Source organism: Sorex fumeus, unplaced genomic scaffold (assembly GCF_029834395.1).
Source record: "Sorex fumeus unplaced genomic scaffold, SorFum_2.1 ptg000045l, whole genome shotgun sequence".
In the NCBI taxonomy this organism is placed as follows: domain Eukaryota; kingdom Metazoa; phylum Chordata; class Mammalia; order Eulipotyphla; family Soricidae; genus Sorex; species Sorex fumeus.
Window position 1 is genome coordinate 15,691,988 of NW_026606102.1, and position 21,918 is coordinate 15,713,905.

The 21,918-nt window shown below is 39.8% G+C and overlaps 1 protein-coding gene across 2 annotated transcripts in view; it reads left to right on the forward strand.

Annotated features, from left to right (window-relative positions):
* Window positions 1-21,918, forward strand: part of EPS15 (epidermal growth factor receptor pathway substrate 15) — a 156,342-nt gene that overhangs the window by 105,641 nt on the left and 28,783 nt on the right. For both annotated transcript variants that reach the window (XM_056122411.1, XM_056122410.1), the window contains exons 16-20: window positions 117-320; window positions 2,222-2,338; window positions 3,782-3,872; window positions 9,827-9,862; window positions 10,903-11,039. In XM_056122411.1, coding sequence (XP_055978386.1) covers window positions 117-320; window positions 2,222-2,338; window positions 3,782-3,872; window positions 9,827-9,862; window positions 10,903-11,039 — 585 coding nt within the window. The remainder of the gene's footprint in view (window positions 1-116; window positions 321-2,221; window positions 2,339-3,781; window positions 3,873-9,826; window positions 9,863-10,902; window positions 11,040-21,918) is intronic.

Consider the following 21,918-nt stretch of genomic DNA (forward strand, 5'->3'; position numbering starts at 1 on the left):
CTAACCCCTTCCCCCCCAAAAAACTCAAATTTGTCATTGACCAAGTCTAAGGGAATTGCCATTTTTATGTTACATGTCTTTCTAATAATAAAATCTGGTTTGTATTGTGTTGACAGATGAAAATGAAGCTCATGGAAATGAAAGATCTAGAAAACCACAATAATCAATTAAACTGGTGCAATAATCCGCACAACATTATTGTAAATGGTTCTACAGATTATTGCAGCCTCAGCACCAGCAGCAGTGAAGCCGCCAACCTTAATGAGCATGCTGAAAACCAGAGCACCCTAGAATCTGAGCCTATACAGCAGGAGTCTCCAGTAAGTTTGATTATTTCCATAATCTTCATAATCAACTTTCAGAAAACAAAACTCATTCAACTCAAACTTTCTTTTGTGTCATACCCAGTATAAATATGTGGTCAGACCTGAGCTAAGGTTAGTTGAAGTATTCTTCTAATAACAGAGAGGGATACTGCTCCAAAAATTCTGACTACTATGAAAATACACTTTCAGCCAGTCTACTTATTAGGGAGTATACTTTTCAAGCACTAGGTCTGTAGATGGTAACGTATAAAGACATGTCTAACTTCTTTCACCTCAAACTAGAAATAATCATTTTAGAACATTGAAGGCATTTGTTTATCAATTATTTCGAGAGCTCCAGTTATGTGCAAGAGGGCTGCTGTGTTCTGTATGAACTACAAAGACTTGTGTGAGTTAAAATACCTTTAACCTTGCCTTCACAGCATACAGCCTAGAAGTATTACGACACTGTTGGAGAACTGTGAGAAAGGAAACATGGAATATGTAGCTAGGGCATTTTGGAGGGGCTTCTAAGATTTTGTAGGGAAGACTTTTACAAGTGGGCTTTGAAGTAAGACTAGTTAAACAGATGGTCCATTTCAGGCAGGGGAAAAAAGCATCAACATTTGCCAATGTCACGAGATATTTGAGGCTCTTTTGTGATACCAGGAGAGTACTGTTAGATGAAGATGCTCTCTTGGTGAGCAAGTGTCACTGCTAACTTGATCAAAATGTCAGTGTCATTGTGCCATTTAACCTAGGATGGAAACAGGTACATACAAATTCCATGAGTGATTGTGATGTGTCCCTGGAAAAGTAATGAACACTTTTAGGTCAGGAAAGTGCCAGACAATTAGAAGTTTAGGGGCTGGAGCGATAGCACAGCAGGTAGGACATTTGTCTTGCACGCAGCCGACCTGGATTTGATTCCCAGCATCCCATATGATCCCCCAACCACCGCCAGGAGTAATTACTGAGTGCACAAGCCAGGAATAACCCTTGTGCATTGCCTGTGTGACCCAAAAAAGGAAAAAAAAAAAGTTCAGATTCATCTGAAACTCTGGAGTTTCTGCCTTACTGAAGCGAATAGCCATGAGGCAAGAAAAGGCAGTCTATTTCTCTTTAAGAAAATATGGGAAATAGACTTGAGAGTGTAATCCATTGGATTAGATGCAGAGATATTTTGAGAGTATTGGAATCATCTGCATAAGAGACTAAACTTAAATAATAACAGGAGAGATGGTAAGAAGAATACAAATTTAAAAGCTATTAAAAATCTAAATTTGTCTGTCTTAATTATATGTAGGCAATGTAAATACACTATTAGATACATTTAGCCTTTCAATAACTAAAGACAAATTATTAGGTTATCATTCAAAGAATGGTGATGGAATAGAATGGAGATTGACTTTTTCACTCTTACGCCTTAATGCCTACTGGTTTAAATTCAGAATACACCCCTCCCCCATTGTGAAGGATTTTGTTTTATCAGATCATGATCACATACACATTTTAAATCCATTACTTTGGCTGCTATAAGAAGTGTAGATTGAAAGGGCAAATGTTAGAGTCAGGAAGACAGTTGGTTGCTGGCCAGAAATGATGAAACTGTGAACTGTCAAAGAGAGTAAGAGAAATATTTGAGAAAGGGAAAGAGGGTAGACTTAGCTAGACTTAGCAACTAATTTATGGGGATTGATCAGAGGGATATGGTTAAGGATGTCCTGATTTTCTAGTCTGAATGACTTTAGTGCATGTTGATGCCATTTTCCTATGGGAGATTTTAGGGTAAGTTATTTCATGAATAAATTCTGCTTTCTTTTAAGAAAAGTTTTTAGTAATTTGTGTTATCTTTTCTCAGTTTCCTCTGCCAAGTAGAAATTGCATTGTTAGTCCATTGTAGTGTTATCTTGTAGGCAAGAACTAGTCCTGAAATACAGCCTGGTGATGTGACTGATGAAAATGAAGTGGTGACTGCAGCTGTTAATGAAAAAATTTGTCCTGATTTTAACAATGAAAGACATTCGAAAGAGGTAAAAAAAATTTTGTTTGGGGCCAGACAGGTGGTAATAGGGTGTAAGATTTGCCTTGTATGCAGCCAACCTGATTTTTATTACTGGCACCACATGTGGTCCTCTGAGCACTTCCAGGAGTGATCCATGATCACAGAGCCAGGAGTAAGCTCTGAGAAGGCCAGGCATGGTCCAAAAACAAAAAACAGTATGTGTTTTTCTAAGTGCTCTTTGATTGTTGGTTTTTCTAGATGGATTATATTAAGTCAAGAAAAAATATATATTAAATGGACTTAAAATTGCAAAAATATTTGTTGTTACCACCAGTTAAATTTTCAAAGTATTTATTTATTTATTCATTTATTTATTTTTAAAAAATTTATTGAATCACCGTGAGTACAGTTACAAAGCTTTCAGGTTTCGGTCTTGGTTGTACAATGATCAGACACCCATCCCTTCACCAGTGCATATTTCCCATCACCAAAAACCCCAATATACCCCCCATCCCATCCTTCCCCATACCTGTGAGGCAGATGATTTCCACTTAACTCTCTCTCGACTTTGATTACATTCATTATTTCGACAAAAGATGCACCGTTATTATTTGGAATTTTTCCCCAACAATCAAACCTGCTGAAAAGGCATCGTAAAATAATTTGTTTTCTATTGCTGGTTATGAAGACCATAGGATGTTGCATGGCCACAATAGCGGCTGCACATTTTGGATTTTGATATTTTACTAATTAAGTCTGGAGGAATTTCTGCCAAAAGCCGCATAGTTCTGAGATTGGTTTGTGTGACTCTGGGTCCATGGCTGTGCCGGAGAGCCCTTCGTGGGGGGCAACTTGTGGTCTCGGTGGGGCAAGAAGGACGTGCAGGTTCCACGCCCCCCCTCCTCCATCTTATGAGGCCACAGTTGCCCGTCACCGCTGGCTCATACCTGGCTGTCCAATAAGCTCTGAGGTGACAGCCACCATGCTGCGGGGGTTGGGGGGAGGAGGCGGAAGAGACAGACACCCTTTCCCTCTGGGGGAGCGGGGCACAGTGCCATAGCTTAATGCATAGTTCATTCACATTTCTGCCAAAAGCTACTGGGTTCCGAATTAGGTCCATATGCCTCAGGGGCCATGGCCGTGCCGGAGAGCTGCTCAAGAAGGACATCGTTAGCTATATTTTAAAGGTCTTGATCTGTTAGCATTCAGGTCTCAGTATTTTCTACTCTCCCTTAAGTCTTCTTAATTGGCCCCTGAATTAGAGTGAATTAGAGGTAAAGTTTTTAGTTCTTTAATCTGATCTCTAACCTAATAATCAGAAAATAAAATGTGCATTATCATGGAATGCAAACTTTGCAAAGGGCCAAAGAGCAAAAATTGAATTTTCAAAGCATTTCATTTTATTTTAAAACATTATCTTTTAAAACTTTGACTCCTGAAACAATGTCTTTAAATTTTAAAATCATTTTAGGAAGATCCATTTAATGTTGAATCAAGTTCACTGGCAGATCCAGTTGCAGATTCAAACTTGGATTTCTTCCAGTCTGATCCTTTCGTTGGCAGTAAGTACTCTTATTTTTGTATTAGAGATTTATCACCCAAAATTAAACCTCTTATGTATATTGTCCGTATAAAAATTAGGGCTTTTGTTTTGAGATCCTACATGATGTAACAGAGGTAGAGAGGAGTAGAGATTTAAAATGTTAGCTTTGATAGCATTTGTGCTCTTCAGGGAACTAAGTCCTGGAACTAAGCCTTGATTATGCTTAAGAATGCCTGATTACTAGTGTGTTTCTTCTTCAGAATACTAATCAAAAGAAATAGGTATTATGGACTGGCAGAGGAGATTGGACACTATTAAGTCAGCTACCAGTTGCCAACAGTGCCAGCAGCAAACTCTTAAAATAGTGGAAGCTGTTAGAAGCCTGATCCCCCCTGCCTCGAGGTGCCCACAGTCAAATTGGAGAAATAGAGAAATCTAATAAACTGAAATATCTGATGACAATGTAAACTGAAAACATTTTTTATATTTTATTTCCAAAAACATATTGTAACAGTAATCACTTTTAAAGATAGAAAACTGGGGCCTGAAGGGTGGTACAAGGGGCAGGATGACACTTTCCTTGGCACCCCTTAGAGAGAGAGAGAGAGACAGAGAGAGAGAGACAGAGAGAGAAAGGGAGAGAGATTGATTTCCCATATTTAGGCCAAGTTCTGACATGACTCTAAGTCACTGTCACTGTCACTGTCCTCCCGTTGTTCATTGATTTGCTCAAGCGAGCCCAGTAACGTCTCCATCATGAGACTTGTTGTTACTGTGTTTGGCATATCGAATACGTCACGGGGAGCTTGCCAGGCTCTGCCGTGCAGGCGAGATACTCTCGGTAGCTTGCCGGGCTCTCTGAGAGGGGCGGAGGAATCGAACTCGGGTCAGCCATGTTGGCTGCGTGCAAGGCAAACGCCCTACCGCTATGCTATCACTCCAGCCCCATGACTCTAAGTATGTTATTTTATTGCACCTTTTGTATTTTGTGCCACACCCAGTGGTGCTCAGGGCATGCTTCTGGCTGTGCTATTGCTCCAGCCCCTAAATATTAGATCTTTTTAAAAAAAAAATGTTTTGGGGGGATGTGACTCCAAGCATAGCTAATTTAGAGCTCTATCCCCTAAGTACTAGAAAAATTTTTAAATATTTTATTGAGATATGTGAAATGTTAAAAGGTAAATCAATTGTAAATTGAAATTATACAATTGATGGGGCCTGAGTGATAGTACAGAGGGTAAGGTGTTTGTCTTCACACAGCTGACTCAGGTTCTGTCCCTGGCAGCACTTATGGTCCCCCGAGCCTGCCAGGAGCACTTCCTGAATACAGAGCCAGAAGTCCGCCCTAAGCACTGCTAGGTGTGGCTGAAAAAGCAAACAAATAAAATAAATTGTACAGTTGAATGATTTTTAATATGCCGAGTTGTGTGATCATTGCCAGAGTTAATTTTGGAACTTTTTTTAATCCCCTTATAAAAATAATTCAGTACTCATTTGGAATCACTGTCCAACCTCTAACCCCTAAGGCCCCTATTCTAGGCAACCATTAATCTACTTCTTAATCTCTATAGATATGCTTATTTATGGAATTACACAGTTTCTAATATTTTGTGCCTGACTTCCTTCACTTAGCATATATTTTCAAGTTTTATTCATGTTGTAATGTCACTAAGCTTTATTCCTTTCTGTTGATGAATAACTTTCCATTAGATAGATAAGGCATATTTATGCTTTAAGATGAACGAATAGATTTTCTGTTTTTTTTATTATTAATGATGATGCTATGAACATTTGTATACTGTTTTTGTGTGAATTTGTGGTTTTATTCATTCTGGGTCTATGTCAGATCATACTATAACTGTTGTTTGAGGAACTGCTAAACTATTTACCGAAGTGTCTATCATTTTACACTTCCACCAGCATTGTTACAAGCGTTGCATTTTCTTGATAGTCTCACCAACACTTGTTAATATATTTTTGGTCATTGTCATCCTAGTGAATGTGAAGTGGTTTTTTGCTGTGTCTTTGATCTCTGTTTCTCTAATCTTGAGAATTATTTTATGTGCTTCTTAGACATCTGTCGTCTTTGAAGAAATGCTTATTCACATCACCCATTTTTAATGTTTATCTCTTATTGTTTATGTTTTTATCATTGATTTGTAAAATCAGTTGACTTGTAAATACAGGTCTCTTCTTTTTACTGTATGATTCACAGATACTTTCTTGTGTTCTGTATTGTCTTCATTTGATGTTCACTTTACTTTTTCTTTTGTTATTTATGCTTTGATGTCATAGTTAAGATCCAGACTATTTCCCAAACCGTCATTTACTCGTAGGCTTTATTCTAAGAGTTTTATGGTTTTAGCTCTTTATGTCTCTGATCCATATTAACTTATTTTTTTTGCATATGATATGAGATACAGATCTAATTTATTCTTTTCTGCATGAATATTCAGTTAGTCACTCTACCACTCATTGCATTGTCTTGGCAATTATCTCAGAAATCAGATAAACAAATATAAGATTTTATTTCTGTACTCTTCAACCCCCCCCCTTTTTTTTTAATTAAATCACTGTGAGATACAATGTTATAAAGTTGTTCCTGACTGAGTTTTCTGCCTACACAAGGCAGAAAATCGAACTCGGGTCCAGCCGGAGCGATAGCACAGCGGTAGGGCGTTCGCCTTACAAGCGGCCAACATGGCCGACCCGAGTTCGATTCCTCCACCCCTCTCGGAGAGCCCGGCAAGCTACCGAGAGTATTCGATATGCCAGACACAATAACAACAAAGTCTCCAATGGAGACGTTACTGGGCCCGCTCGAGCAAATCGACGATCAATGGGAGGGCCACTATTCCCCATGATATCCGGATCCCTTCGTTCTTTCTTGTTAAACTGTAACCAACTCTTTCCCCACCAATGATTCCAGGTCCTAATTTGCCTTATAAGATCAACCTTTTGTTTTATATTTAACAAACACCACAATGGGCTGCTGCGCCTTATTCTTTGCCAAAGGTTCAATGTGTCATATGCTTAGTCATTATGGTGGGCACTACACTCCCCCCTGCCCCCCGGATATCGTAAAAGCCTTCAAAAGCAAAATATTATTGAAAAAAGCAAAATATTATTGAAAATACAGTTAGATATAAATCAACGTCTGATTAACTATTTGTGTTAGTTTGACATAATTTATGAGTTGTATTTGTGAACTCTGCATGCTATGTTTGAACAGTTTATTTTTAATTCTGTGCAACCACAAGTGAGACAGAAAGCTGCTTGCCTAATCTCCTGCTGTAAGGAATTCATAAGCTATATGCATGCATAGAAAATAAATATAAATATAGACACAAAATGGAATGAAGCAGAGATCTCCTTCAACACCTGAAAAAGTTTTTTCGTGTTCTTTCGCTGACACCACCAGTGCACCTTCAGGGGTCCTGAACCTTTGTTGCAGCTGGACTGTGGCAAGTTTTGAATTCAGGTCTGCTATCAAGGTCTTTAACCCATTTTGATTTGACTTTTTTGCATGGTGTCAGGAAGATGGCTATGCTCATGTTCTTGAAAGTGGCCTATCAGCTTTCCCAGCACCACTTGAAGAGGCTTTCCTTGCCCCACTTCATATTTTTTGCTCCTTTTTTGAAGATTAATTGATCAGATACCTGAGGGTCTGTGTCTGAATTTTCAGTTCTATTTCATTGATCAGAAGGTCTTTTTAATTCCAGTACCATGTTGTTTTAATTGCTAGTACTTTGTAGTACAGTTTGAAGTTGGGAAAAATGATGCCTCCCAACTTCTTTTTCCCAAGGGTTTCTTTAGCTAGTTGGGGAGTTTATTGTTAAAATGTGAATTTCAGGAATATTTGATCTGTTACTTTGAAAAATGTCATAAATGTCATGGATATCCTTGTAGGGACTGCATTCTGTATAATATGTTAGGGAGTATTGCCATTTTGACGATTTTAATTCTCCCAAGCCTATTAGCAGGAGATATGTTTTCATTTCCTTGTGTTCTTTTTTTTTCCTGATGAATCCCACTTGGTCATGTAGTATTTTGTAGTTTTCTTTATATAGGTTTTTTACCTCTTTGATGAAGCTGATTTCTAGGTACTTGATTTTCACGTTTTGTTTTAATTTGAGGGCCACACCCAGCTGTGGTCAGAAGTTTCTCCTGGCTCTGCACTCAGGGATCGCTCCTTACAGTTTCAGGGGATCATTTAGAATGCTAGGGATTGTGCCCAGATTGGCCATGGAAAGTGCCCTACCTGCTATACTATCTCTCAGGCTCCCAGTACTTGATTTTCTGAGTCACAATTATGAATGGTATTTTTAAAATTGTTTCTCTTCTATTTCATTGTTTGCTTATAGGAAAGCCATGGACTTTTGCATGTTAATTTTGTAGCCTGCCACTCTACAAATCTGTTGTTTCCAGAAACTGTTTTTGTAGTCTTTGGGCTTTTCTAAATATAGTGTGATGTCATCCACAAATAATAAGAACTTGACTTCTTCCTTTCCTTTCTGGATGCCCTTAATATCTTTTTCTTGTCTGGCTGCTATGGCAAATACTTCCAGTATTATATTGAATAGAAGTGGTGAAAGTAGGCAACCTTGTCTTGTGCCTAATCTTAGGGGGAAGGCTTTTAGGTTTTCCCCATTCTGTATAATGTTGCTGTGGGCTTCTGGTCAATGGCTTTGACTCTGTTGAGGAAAGCCCTTCTGCTCCCATTCTCTTGTGAGTTTTTATCATGAAAGGATGCTGGATCTTATCAAATGCTTTCTCTGCATCTATTGATGTGACCATATGATGACCATATGATTTTTTTTCATTATGATATGGTGTATTACATTGATTAACTTATATATGTTAAACTATCCTTGCATCCCTGATGAATCCCACTTGGTCATGTTGTATGATCTTTTTGATGAATTGTTGGATTCAATTTGCTAGTATTTTGTTGAGATCTTCATATGTTCATCAGGTCATCAGGGATATTAGTCTGTAATTCTCTCTCTCTCTCTCTCTCTCTCTCTCTCTCTCTCTCTCTCTCTCTTTGTGGTGTCTCTGTCCACTTTTGATATCAGAGTAATATTTGCTTCATAGATACTGTTTGGAGTCTTTCTGTTTCTTCAGTTTCCTCAAAGAGTCTCAAAGAAAAGGATTGGCAGTTAGTCTTTTTGTAACAGTTTAAAAGAACTCACTAATGAATGCATCTGGACCTGGGTTTTTGTTTTCAGGGAAACTTTTGATTACCATTTCAAGTTCTCTGATAGCGATAGGTCTGTTCAGGTGTTCCGTGGCCTTGGAGGTATAGGAGTCCAAAAGTTTTTTATTTCTTCTAGACTCTCGTTTCATGGCATATACATTTACAAAGTAATCTCTGATAATCCTTTGGATTTCTGTAGTACCTATTATGATGTCTACCCTGTCAACTCTTCAGTTCTTTAAGTGTTTTGGTTTGGTTTTTGGACACACCTGGCTCTGCTCAGGGGTTACTCCTGGGACTATGATCAGGGATAACTTCTGACGATGGTACAGGGAGCATAAGTAGTGCCAGGACCACACAAGGGTATGGTGCATATAAGGGAAGCACCTTGACCTCTGTATTATCTCTGGCCCCTGACTTCAGTGAATTGTCTTTGTTTCTAATGTGGTAGTATTCATCCAGTATATTTGTGGGTTAGAGATTTTGTTGGTAAGATTTTTGCCTCTTTCTTTATCTACATTTTCACTTTATGGTCATGGGTAAGTATAGTTAACTAAGATTTGCTTCTTTTATTTGTGTTTCTGCTATACTTCTATTTGTTTATTATTTCAAATATTTCCTTACAGTGTGTGGCATTCATTGTTTTATCTACTTTGAGATAATACTTATGGAAAAATTGCCTTAAAGAACTTGCTTTTGTTTTAAAGTAACCCTTTAATGTACCATAAAAATAAATACTGTTATTTTGATTTCTGCATTTTTTTTAATCACAGGTGATCCTTTCAAGGATGATCCTTTTGGGAAAATTGGTCAGTATTGTATTGAGGTTCATTTTAGTTTTAATTTGATTCTACTTAAGAGTTTATGTTATATTTAGAAGTAAAAGATCCCAGTTGGGTATTTATAGGAAATAGGACTTTTTATTTAGCTCTGAAACTTATATAAGGCCCCTTTAACATACTCTCAGAATTTTTCTCTTTTCCACACTAAGCAAATTCAATTTATACATATTAATCTATTTTCTAAAGTCTTCCATTCTAGCCTCTTGAAACTCTATTTATGATTTGGAATGGAAAAGTATTTCAAATTCATGTGGTTATTTTGCTGATCTTTTCAGAGAGATAATGGTAATTTCTTATAAATTTCCTCATTTTTTCTCAATGGGGGAAAATGACATTATTCCTTATATATGCTGCTTTTAAAATATTTACACTGATTTTTCCTTTTTAGCCAAGAATTAGATGAGTTTAATGTTGTCTGCTTCTACAGGGTATAGGATTTTTTTCTTTCTAAGTAGATCATGAGCAATTTTAATAAGTGTGAGGAAAGGAAACTTCTTTAGGAATTATCAAATCAGACTTTTTAAGATACTATTTCTTTGAGACTTTTCATTAAAATAGAGTAAGTCTGGTATTCCATTTAGTTAAAGCTGAGAATAATGGTCTTAAAATTAAGCAACTTGAAATCATATGCTTATTAAGAGTAATTTCATTTGGTGAAAGACATGGTTTCTTTTCTCAAAGCCACAGAGGAGTCTTTGAACACTCATCAAAAATAAAATCACCAGCTTAGAGGAATTATTTAAGCATAGCATTTTCATAATGTTTGTATAGTAATCGTTGGAATTAATAATTTACTTTGAGTGAAAGATAAATAAGTGGAAAGAACATTAATTAAAGCTATTTAACTAGGTACTGTTTATGCTTTTTAAAATGATCAGTAACCATAATACAAAGTACCAAACAGATTTTACAGGAGTTTAAAATGTCTTTCAAATAGGCCAGTTATTATGCCTTCGTGTGCCAGGAAATTTCATGTAATAATTTTTATATGTATTGTGTTTTCTTAGATCCATTTGGAGGTGACCCTTTCAAGGGTTCAGATCCATTTGCGTCTGATTGTTTCTTCAAGCAGTCTTCTGCCGATCTTTTTGCCACATCAAGTACTGACCCTTTCAGTGCAGCCAGCAGTAGCAGTACGACTTCGGTAAGTGGGGAGTTAAAAGCCATGAAACAGATAATCAACCTTTGTGAGTTTCTTGAAATATACAATGATGAAAGCTTCCTTTTAGAGTGCTTCTGATGATCTATGACAAAATCTCTCTCGGGGTCAGAGCATAGTACAGCGGGCAGAGCATTTGCCTTGCATGAGGCTGACCTGAGTTCAATCCCTGACTTCCAGTATGGTCCCCCGTGCACTGCCAGGAGTAATTCCTGAGTGCAGAGCTAGGAGTAGGCCCTGAGTACCACCTCTGTGGTACTTAAAGGAAAACTCAGTCTTATGCAGCCCATCTAGTTTTTGGTTCAGACTGGTATTCATGTTGATCACCCACTGGAATTGACTGTCATCCAACAATCAAATTCATCTTTCAAAGGATCAGGTACTACCTTGTTGAGAAATATTGAAAACAAGTTATTAAAAATCCATAAACCAGTCATATATAAATCCCCAAGGACTGCCAGATCTGGGCCAGTCTCCCACCCCATCCTATAAAAAAAGAAATACACTAAGAGCAGCAAGGGCAGAGCCAGATATTGCCTACAAGGGACCCCCTGTCATGGCATCCCTCAATGAAACCCTTTAACTAAAAGGAAATGGTAGGATATATTCAATACCCTGAATGAAATAGATATTCAAACAAGAAAATATTATTCAGCTAGAATATCATTTGAATTAGAAGGCACAATACAAACTTCACTGACAAACAATAGCTAAAGCAGTTCTTGTTCACTAAACCAACACTGCAAGACATATACTAAATGATTTCATATAAAAAGCCAACAGAATAGACCACAGTGTCACTCAGAACCCATGAAAAAAGATGACATTACATTTATTTTATTAATTTCTTGATGGCACTGGCCTGAATTGAGGCACAGAATGGCTGGATGGATCATAAATCTGAACCCAAACTCCTGCTGCTTGTAAGAGATTCACTTTATCACACTAGGATAAAGACAAGCTCAAATTAAAAGTGTGGAAAATAATCATACCGGCAAACTGCAACCAATAAAAGACTATGACAGCCTAATTGTCATAATTGTCAGTCAAAATTGACTTCAGTCTAAACCAAATAGCAAAAGACAGAGATGGACTTTATGTAATGGTCAAAGGGTCTCTACACCAATAAATTACTATTAAATAGAAGAAAACAAAAAAAAGGGAAAATATTCCATGCTCATTTATTGGACGAATTAACATTGTTTAGATAACCATCCTACCCAGAGCATAATATATTTAATTCAGTCTCTATCAGAATTCTAATGACATTGTTCAAGGACACAGAACAAAGACTGCTAAAAAGATAAACTCCCCTAAGAGCAAAAGCAATTCTGAGAAAAGACGATGAGAAGTATTGCATTCCTTGACTTTATACTCTGCAGCTATAGTAATTACTGGAATAAAAGCAGACTCATATCACTTATATAGATTTGAGAGCCCAGAAATAAAACCATGAATATATGGGCAGTTAATTTATGACAGAGGAACCAAGAGCACAAAGAAGAGAAAGGAAGGACTAGAAAGGTAGTACAGCAGGTAATGAACTGCTTGCAGCCAACCCTGGTTGGATTACTGGCACTCCATATGTTCCCCAAGCCAGCTGGAGTGGTTTCCTGAATGCAGAGCCAGGAGTAAGCCCTGAGCACAGCCAAGTGCGGCCCAGGATTAAAAAAAGAAGAAGAAGAAAAAGAAGAGGCTGGAGCGTTAGTACAGGGGGTAGGGCGCTTGCTCTACCCCTGTACTATCGGGTTCGATCCCCAGCATCCCATATGGTCCCCCAAGCACCACCAGGAGTGATTCCTGAGTGCAGAGCCACGAGTCACCCCTGAGCACCGCTGAGTGTGACCCCAAAGGCCAAAAAATAAAGAACTAGAATAGTAGAATAGTTGTTGCTTTTTTTAAAAAAAAAAAAAAAGAAGAAGAAGAAAAAGAAGAGGAAGAAGACGATAATAATTTTTTGGGAAAATTGGTTATCCACATTGCAAAAAAAAAAAAAAACTAGGGCACTAGTCTCAGACTATACATAAAAGTTAATTCAAAATGGATTAGAGGGACCAGAGTGACAGTGGGTAGGACACTTGTTTTGCATGCATCCAACTTGGGTTCAATTTCCAGCATCCCTATGGTCCTCCAAACACCACCTGGTGTAATTCTTCAATGCAGAGCCAGGAGTAACCCATGAACATCGCCAGATATGACCTCAAAGCAAAAAACAGAACAATGGATTAGGGATTTTAGTGTTAGAATCTACATAATACATCTAGGAAAACAGGCAGAACTCTGATTCTGAGATGTCATCAGGTATGGCCCCAAGCCCCTACTCACCAAAAACAAAAACAAAAAAACCCTTATTTTAAAAGACAGGAAATGGTGAGATGAGTTGGATACACTTTCCAAAGAATACATAGAGATGACCAACAGGCATATGGAAATATGTTTATCATCACTGATTACCTGTGAAATCAGTTAATTTCAGAAATCAGAACAACACTGAGATATCACCTCATACCACTAAGAACTGTCTGTATCAAAAAGACTGGAAATAATGGATGCTGACAAGAATTGGGTGGAAAAGAAATATTCACAGTTGGTGTTCGAAGGCAGTATGGAGACCTTTCAAAAAGTTGAAAATAGAACTACCACTTTCTCCAGTAATACCACTCCTACCTATCCCAAGAACACAAACCAATAATCTGAAGAGATACACACACACCTGTGTTCATTTGCAGGGCTAGTTACAGTTACCAAGAGATGGAGACAGCCCACGGCTCAACTGCACGAGTGGCTAAGGCAGTTATAATAGCTCTAAGAATAGGTAAAATCCTGTCTATCTTTGCAGCTTGTTTGGAAATGGGAGGGTGTCATATTAAGCAAAGTGAGTTAAAAGGACAACAAGCGACTTCAACATAGTCCAAATCCCGGAACCCCATGTGGTTGCCTGAGCACCACATGCTGTGGCCCAAGGAGAACCTCTGGGAGTCTTTCCAAAACAAAAATAAATTTAAGAAGAGCCATAAATACTGATCAGTTCACTCATATGTGGAGTACCAAAGCTATGGACAAGGCAGTGGCCAATTTAAACAAACCCCAAGATTTTACCAATAGAACCGAGTCTCTTAAGGTAAGGACACCGGAGTGTGGTTGGCAGGGGAGAAAGGGATGAAAGAGAAGGAAACTAAGGCTTGTGTGAGTCGGTGCAGTATGTCGTATTCCTCATGAGTGTATTCAAAAAGGATGCCTCCTTAGAAGTAATTGGTTCTTTTAGATATAATAGATTTTGATATTCTCCCATTGCTTCCTTATGGTTTTCGGTAGACAGGTGTTTGGCTAACAACTGATATTTTCCATTGGATAACACTGAGCAGCTGCCTCTGTAACAGAATATTTGTGGCTTCCGCAAGCTACTGGATACTCTGTTTTCCTATAGTACTTAAATTTGCTATTTGGACATATGTGCAAATTTTTCAAAATTGAATGTGTGTGTGTGTGTGTATATATGTAGGGGCCGGATGGGTCCAGTGTACACACACACAACTAAAGTGTCTATCAAGCACTTTAATTGTGTGTGTACACTGACTGTGAAACCCGTGGAACTGGTGGGAGGTATGTGTGTTCTTTCCTAAGAGTCCTCTGATTATAAGTCTTGACATCAATATCTCTCCCTCTGACTCTTTCCTGTGCCTTTTGACTGGTTTCTGCTGTCAGAGGTTTTATTTATTTATTTATTTATTTATTTTAGGAGTACTGCTATTTATTCAGCCACTGATTAGCTGATTGAATTGGGCATGAACTCCACCTTACTTTTTTTTTTTCATAGTTTTATTTATTTATTTATTTTTCGTCTTATATTTATTTATTGAATCACTGTGGGAAAAGTTACTAAGCTTTCAGGTTTAAGTCTCGGTCATACAATGATCAAACACCTTTCCCTTCACCAGTACTCACATTTCACCAACAAGAACCCCAATATACCCCACCCCACCCAATACCTGTGAGGCAGATGATTTCTACTTAACTCTTTTCTACATTGATTACATTCATCATTTCGTCAAAAGATGCACCATTATTGTTTAGAATTTTCCCCCCAATAATCAGAATTGCTGAAAAGGCATTGTGAAATACTTTGTTTTCTATAGCTGGTTTTGAGAATCATATAATGTTGTGCGTCCGCTATTGCGGCCACACAATTTTGGATTTCTGCAAAGAGCCAGATAATTTAGAGATTGGTTTCTGTGCGTCTGGTGTTATGGTTGTGCCGGAGAGCCGGTCGGGGGGGGGGGGGGGGTAACTCAGGACCTCAGTAGGGCATGAAGGACGAGCCAATACCGTCCCCCCTTCCCATGAGACTGCAATTGCCCCGCCACTGCTGGCTCATACCTAGTTTTCCTATAAGCTCTGAGGCAGCGGCCACCATGCTGCCGGGGGGTGATGGGGGCGCAGAAAAGGCAGAAGGAAGCAACACCCTTTCCCTCCCAGGGAGGCATGGCGCCATAGTTTAACGCATGGTCTATTTACTTTTCTGCCGCAAGCTGCTGGACTCTGGACTAAGTCCTTTTGCCTCTGGAGCCATGACCATGCCGGAGAGATGCTTGTGGGGGGCAACTCGTGACCTCAGTAGTGCGTGAAGAATGAGTCGGTATTGCCCCCCTTCCCATGAGACTGCAGTTGCCCCGTCACCGCTGGCTCATACCTGGCTTTCCAATAAACTCTGAGGAGGTGGCCACTTTGCTGCCGGGGGGGGGTGGTGGAAGGGAGCAACACCCTTTCCCTCCCGGGTAGGCATGATGCCGCATGGTCCATTCACTTTTCTGCCGCAAGCTGCCAGACTCTGGATTAAGTCCTTTTGCCTCTGGAGCCATAGCCGTGTATGTGGTCCACATGCATTTCTGCCAAAAGCCGCTGGGTTTCGAGATTTATTTCTGAGTCTCTGGGTTCATGGCCATTAATCAGCTTGATCAGGAGCCAGAGAGGCCATTTGTAGGCAGCGACTCGAGGTCTCGCTGGGATGGGGAGGAAAGGCTGGTTCCACCCCCATCTCATGAAGCTCCGCGTGTCTCGTCACTGCAGGCCCAAACCTGACTGTCCTGTGGCCTCTGGAGGATGATGGTCACCAGGCCGCCAAGGGGAACAGGCCAAGGCACGAAACCTATTTCCACCTGGAGTGGCCCAGCCCCAGTAACGTACTGCAGGAATAGGACGCATTTCTGCCAAAAGCTTTTAGGTTCCGAGATTCGTTTCTGAGTCTCTGGGATCATGGCCATTAAGCAGTTCAATCAGGAATCAGAGAGGCCATGCCTCCAATTATATAGCTGAACCTGAGGTGGTTTGTGGGTGTGTCTCCCACATACCTAACTTTTGGCCGTTTACTTTCTTGGTAAACTTTGCCCCGAGTTTTTGGGGTCTGGCCAAAGGCACAGCAGCAATTTTGGGGTATCTGAAGGCCTGATGATGCCATCAGGCTGCTGATGCATTCACCTCACAGGTACAGATTGACCTGCTGGCAGCACCATATCCCCATCAGGGGTTTTTTATTTTTAAAAAAAAAACAAAAACTTCTATGTCCTACTGTTCTAGCTAATGTGAGGTAACATTAAGTGTTACTTCTGATAACATTCAAGTGTTATTTTACATTGTCAAGGAGAGAGAATTTCAGTGATAAATTGGATGACTTTGTAGGAGAATAATGGTATACTAATTATATGAAGTGATGCCATCACAGAACTGTAGTGGTGAAAATTATTTTTGTGTACAAAATTGCTTAGTAATCAGGGCCAAAGCGATAGTACAGTGGGTAGGCACTTGCCATGCATGGAGTCAACTCAGATTTAATCGCCACACCCCATATTGTCCTCCAAGACATGCCAGGAGTGATCCCAGGGCACAGAGCCAGGAGTAAGCCCTGAATGTGGCCCAAAAACAAACAAAAAATTTATTTGTATTTCCCTGCCACTCCTCCCAGCCTCCCTTTCCTATTGGTAGCTAGAGTCTCAACTAGATAATAGACAATACTGTTCCCAAAGTGGACAGTAATGCTCTTAGGGGGCAGTGGAGTGATCCAGGGGGCAATATTAGAAAAGATGAAGTCATGAAGTACATACAAGTGGTACTACATGGAAAGTATCGTGCTAAGTGAAAATGAATCAGAAAGAAAGGGACAGTCATAGAAAGATTGCATTCATCTGAGGAACATAAAATAACAAAATAGGAGACTAATACCCAAGAATAGCCAAGATAAGTACCAGGAGGTTTACTCCATGGCTTGGAGGCCAGTTGCACATGCTAAGGGAAAAGGCAGTTCAGGTAGAGAAGGGAGCACCAAATAAAGGGTGTTGGGAGGATCCTCCCAGGATGGGCGATGCATGCTGAAAGTAGACTACAGACCGAACATGATTGCCACTCAATGACTCTTTTGCAAACCACAGCACCCAAAAGGAGAGAGAACAAAAGGGAATGCCCTGCCACAGAGGCAGGGTGGGATGGGGGGGATGGAGGGGTGGGAAGGATACTGGGATCAGTGGTGGTGGAGAATGGGCACTGGTGGAGGGATGGGTGTGTGATCATTGTATAACTGAAATCCAAGTACAAAAATTTGTAAGTCTATAACTGTACCTCATGGTGTTTCACTAATAAAAATTAAAAAAAAAAGCAAGGGGTGATGGAATCATAAAAAAGAGAAGAAAAAAAATTTTTTTTTGCTTTTTGAGTCACATCTAGGGATGCTCAGGGGTTACTCCTTGCTCTGTACTCAGGAATTACTCCTGGCGGCACTTGGGGTAACATGGGATATGGGGGATGGAACCCCGGTCGGCCGCATGCAGGGCAAATGCCCTACCTGCTGTACTATCTCTCCGGCCCCAGGAGAATAAAATTTTGAAAAATGTTTTGTACTGTTTGCTGTGTTAATATCATGATGATTAGTTTCCAGATACATACACAAAATGCAAGCTATAACCAATCGATCAGTGGTTCAGTGCATTGGCAAGTTTTAATCAGGGAGTGTTGGCAGGTGAATGCTACACATTGCCAGGAAGTTCAGTGTACATCAGCTGGGATATGTGGTGCAATGACTTGTTTACAGTACAATACTTAAGTATTTAAGCTTGTAAACTTTTTGAAATTTTGGGCCACAACCAATGATGATCAGTTTAAAATGTATCCTATACCTTTGATCTCTATGAATTACAAATCACATCAGAACAAATTGTGTTGTTTCAGTGAAAAAGTAATATACATGTAATTTTGTACATTTACTTATCTATCATATGTTTCTCTGTTTTCTGTGGCTTACTACTAGTAAGGCTGGGCAGGCTAATGTCATTACAGTGCTATTTGAGATATATAGTCAATATTACTTGTCAACGTGGTTATAATATTACCAAATTATGAAAAAACTTAACTTTAACATTTATTTATAGTTACTGAATCATCTGTGTTAGTAGGTAAATAAGGTGTATGCTAAAAAGGACTTAAGTAAAGGCAAACTAAATTTAAATTATTTTATTTTTCTTTTGGGGACACACCCAGCAATGCTCAGGGCTTACTCTTGGCTCTGTGCTTATTGATCGCTCTTGGTGATCCTTGGGGACCATATTGGGTGCCAGGGATTGAACCTAAGTCAGCCACATACAAAGTATGTGCCTTATATGCTATATTTTGTCTCAAGTTCCTAAATTAAATGTTTTAACCAGAAACCAGAGGGTGCAAAGATTAGGGCACGTGCCTCTCTTTTCTTTTTTTTTTAAAAAATTTTATTTTCATAGGGCGTTTGCCTTGCACCCGCCAACCTGGCTGACTCAGGTTCGATTCCTCCACCCCTCTTGGAGAGCCCGGCAAGCTACCAAGAGTATCTTGCCTACACGGCAAAGCCTGGCAAGCTACCTGTGATGTATTCGATATGCCAAACACAGTAACAGGTGTCACAATGGAGATGTTACTGGGCCCGCTCAAGCAAATCAATGAACAATGGGAGGATAGTGACACTGACAGGGTTGTTCACAGTAATTGATTACATTCAGTATATCAACACCAATCCCACCACCATTATACCTTCCCAGCACCAGTACACCTTCCCACCACCATTATTTCAAATTTTCCCATCGCTGTTCAAGCCTGCCTGCTACAGGTAGATTCTAGATAATTTTTTTTCTATTGCTTATTAGGAATGTCGTGAGAGGTCACGTGGACGCATGTTCCTGGAATTCTAAATATGTAGATAATTGGGGCCCAGAAACATTACTGTAAGAAGCTAATCCATTTCGTTTGTGGATCTCTGTATCAAGGCCTGTGGCATGCTTAAATATGGCCCAGAGGAAGTTCTTGGGCATCACAGCCAGGACCCCAAAGGGGCAGAGGTGAGGGAGGGTTGGGGACAGGAAGGGATGAACCATCTCCACTGCCATGTGGCCTGGTGTCTTCAGAACCTTTTCCTGCATAGCTGGGTTATTCTTCTAAAAGTTTATGGCCACCAGGGGTTCATCTGGAGTGGACAGAGCTGGGACACCCGCTCCATCTGAGGAACCCTGGTGAAATCAACCCAGAGGGCACATGTCTTTCACATGCCTGATCCAGATTTGATCCCCAGTGCTACATGGACCCCCCAGGCATTACTGATTGTGATTTTGGAAACCTCCTGGGCACCACCAGCATGTCCCTAGTGGTCCTTGGTATTACAGTCTTGACACTATCATATCCTTGGGATCTCATATCAGCCAAACTGCCTGGTTGGCCAACAATTCCTGGGAATAGCCCCCTGGCCCCCCGAGAAGTGCTACCCCCGACCAAATATTAGGGAATTTTTAATTGCATATTGATTATTTTTAATTTCTTGATAAATGTAGTTAAGTATTTGAGGATTTCATGCCAAATACATATTATCTAGAAATAAAGAAAGAAAATAGTTTATTAGTTTCATCAGTATTTTAGTTCATGTGTCTGTTCATCTTAGTGAGAACCACTGTATATCTGATGTCATGACTACTATTCTTTGGTTGGATTTTGTTTTGGGGCTACACCCAGTGATGCTCAAGGCTGACTCCTGGCTCTATACTCAGGAATAATGCCTGGTGGTTCTTAGGAAGCATGTGGTTTGCAGGGGGTTGAACCCAAGTTGGCTGAGTGAAAGGCAAGCACCCTACCCACTGTACAATCGCTCCAGCTCTGTTGTAACTGCTCTTCTTCTGGGGACTGTCTCATGTGAGCGGGTCTGAAGCAGGGGAACTTCGAGGATTAAGAAAACAAGACAGAGACAGACATAAGAGAGAAAAGCACAGTATTAGGGTACTCATAGCCTCATGAACAGAGAGCCCAATTTTCTAGCACATCCCTTACTCAACCAGCAGTCTTAGGAAGAGCAAGGGTAATTGTTTCCAAACATTTGCTTATCTAAGCTGACCTAATAAGGCTAGGCTAACACAAGTCAGCAGGAACTGCATGATGGACAGGGCAAAGGAGATAGTGACTGAGGGGGCATAGGAGATATATGACTGAGGTCTTTAAAGTGAGTTTATCTAAGGAATCTTCTCTGGGAGAGGAGGCAGAGATAAGAGCATTTCCAGGACCCTAGATAAAATACCTGAGCTGAGTAAGCCCTAAGCACTGCTGGACATGACCCAAAAACAAAAATCAAAGATGATGAGCTGAATTTAATCAAAATAAAAAATTGTTTTTTGTGTCTGTGGTATACTTCTGTACAAATGAAATTTAGGATGAGGAAAATTCATTCGGGTTTCAAATTTATCAGTAGTAGAAAAGTAGTAGAAAAATTGTATAATTTTCTTCTGGCTACAAAATCAGCCACTCTCTCCATTTTACCCTGGATTATGGTACAAGGGAGAAAAGGTTTTAATTGCTGTTCCTTCATACATAGTGGAGCATGGGTTTATTGCAGTCAGAAATCTTTTAACTAAAATGCACATACCTAATTGTGCTTATCTAAGAATGCTACTCAGGGAGTTGGAAAGAAAGTACCAGGGGTTATGTTGCTTGTTTTCCATGCAGCTAGCCTTGAGTCAAATCTCCAGCATCACTGGAGTGATTCCTGAACACTGAACCAGGAGTAAGCTCTGAACTATGCTTGTGTGGCCCAAAAACAAAAAGAAAACTGCTGACAAATAGAATCAAGCATTAATAAGTTGGTAATGCACACAGTTTGTTTTTCTCATTAATACTGTTTTTAATGTTATTGGTAATTTTACTTTTAATATCCTTCATTATCATTTTCTGTGTGTTATACTATTATCATCATTTCTTTTATTTTGGGAGGGATTCTTGACACATCCAGCTCAGGGGTTGGTGCCCAAAGTACCATATGTGGTGTCTGGGATTAAACTGGATTTGGCCACATGCAAGGCAAGTGCCTTAACACCTATACTCTTTCTCTGGCTCCTCTTTTTGATTTTAATAGGTAATTTTATAATTTTAAATGTTGAGGTTTTATTTACAATAGCACCTTAATTATGTTGTAGAGTGTAATAAACTTCGAGGGCGGCCAGGGGATGGCCCCGACGGCTCTTCCCCTGGCCACCCCTCAGCCAGGGCACCCCAGGCCCTGGGGCAGATGGCAGAGGAGATGAGGACCAGGCCAGTTATTGATCAGATGCCATTTATTCCATTCTCATCCCTGTTCACTCCTATCTCTCTCTCTCTTCTTCTCTCCCGGGTCCCAATGTAGAACCCCTCTTTCCTCCTGGTTCTGACTCTGGATCTCTATCTGATCTTCACCCCTCAACCCCCTCTTACAGTCTAATTAAATCCCCACAACCTTGAGGGGCTGGGCTTAACATAGGTGTGGTCACAATCAATAAGGTTAAAGTTCTTCCCCTCAGGGGATGCTGCTTCTAGGAAAGATTCTCTTTCAGCAGGACTA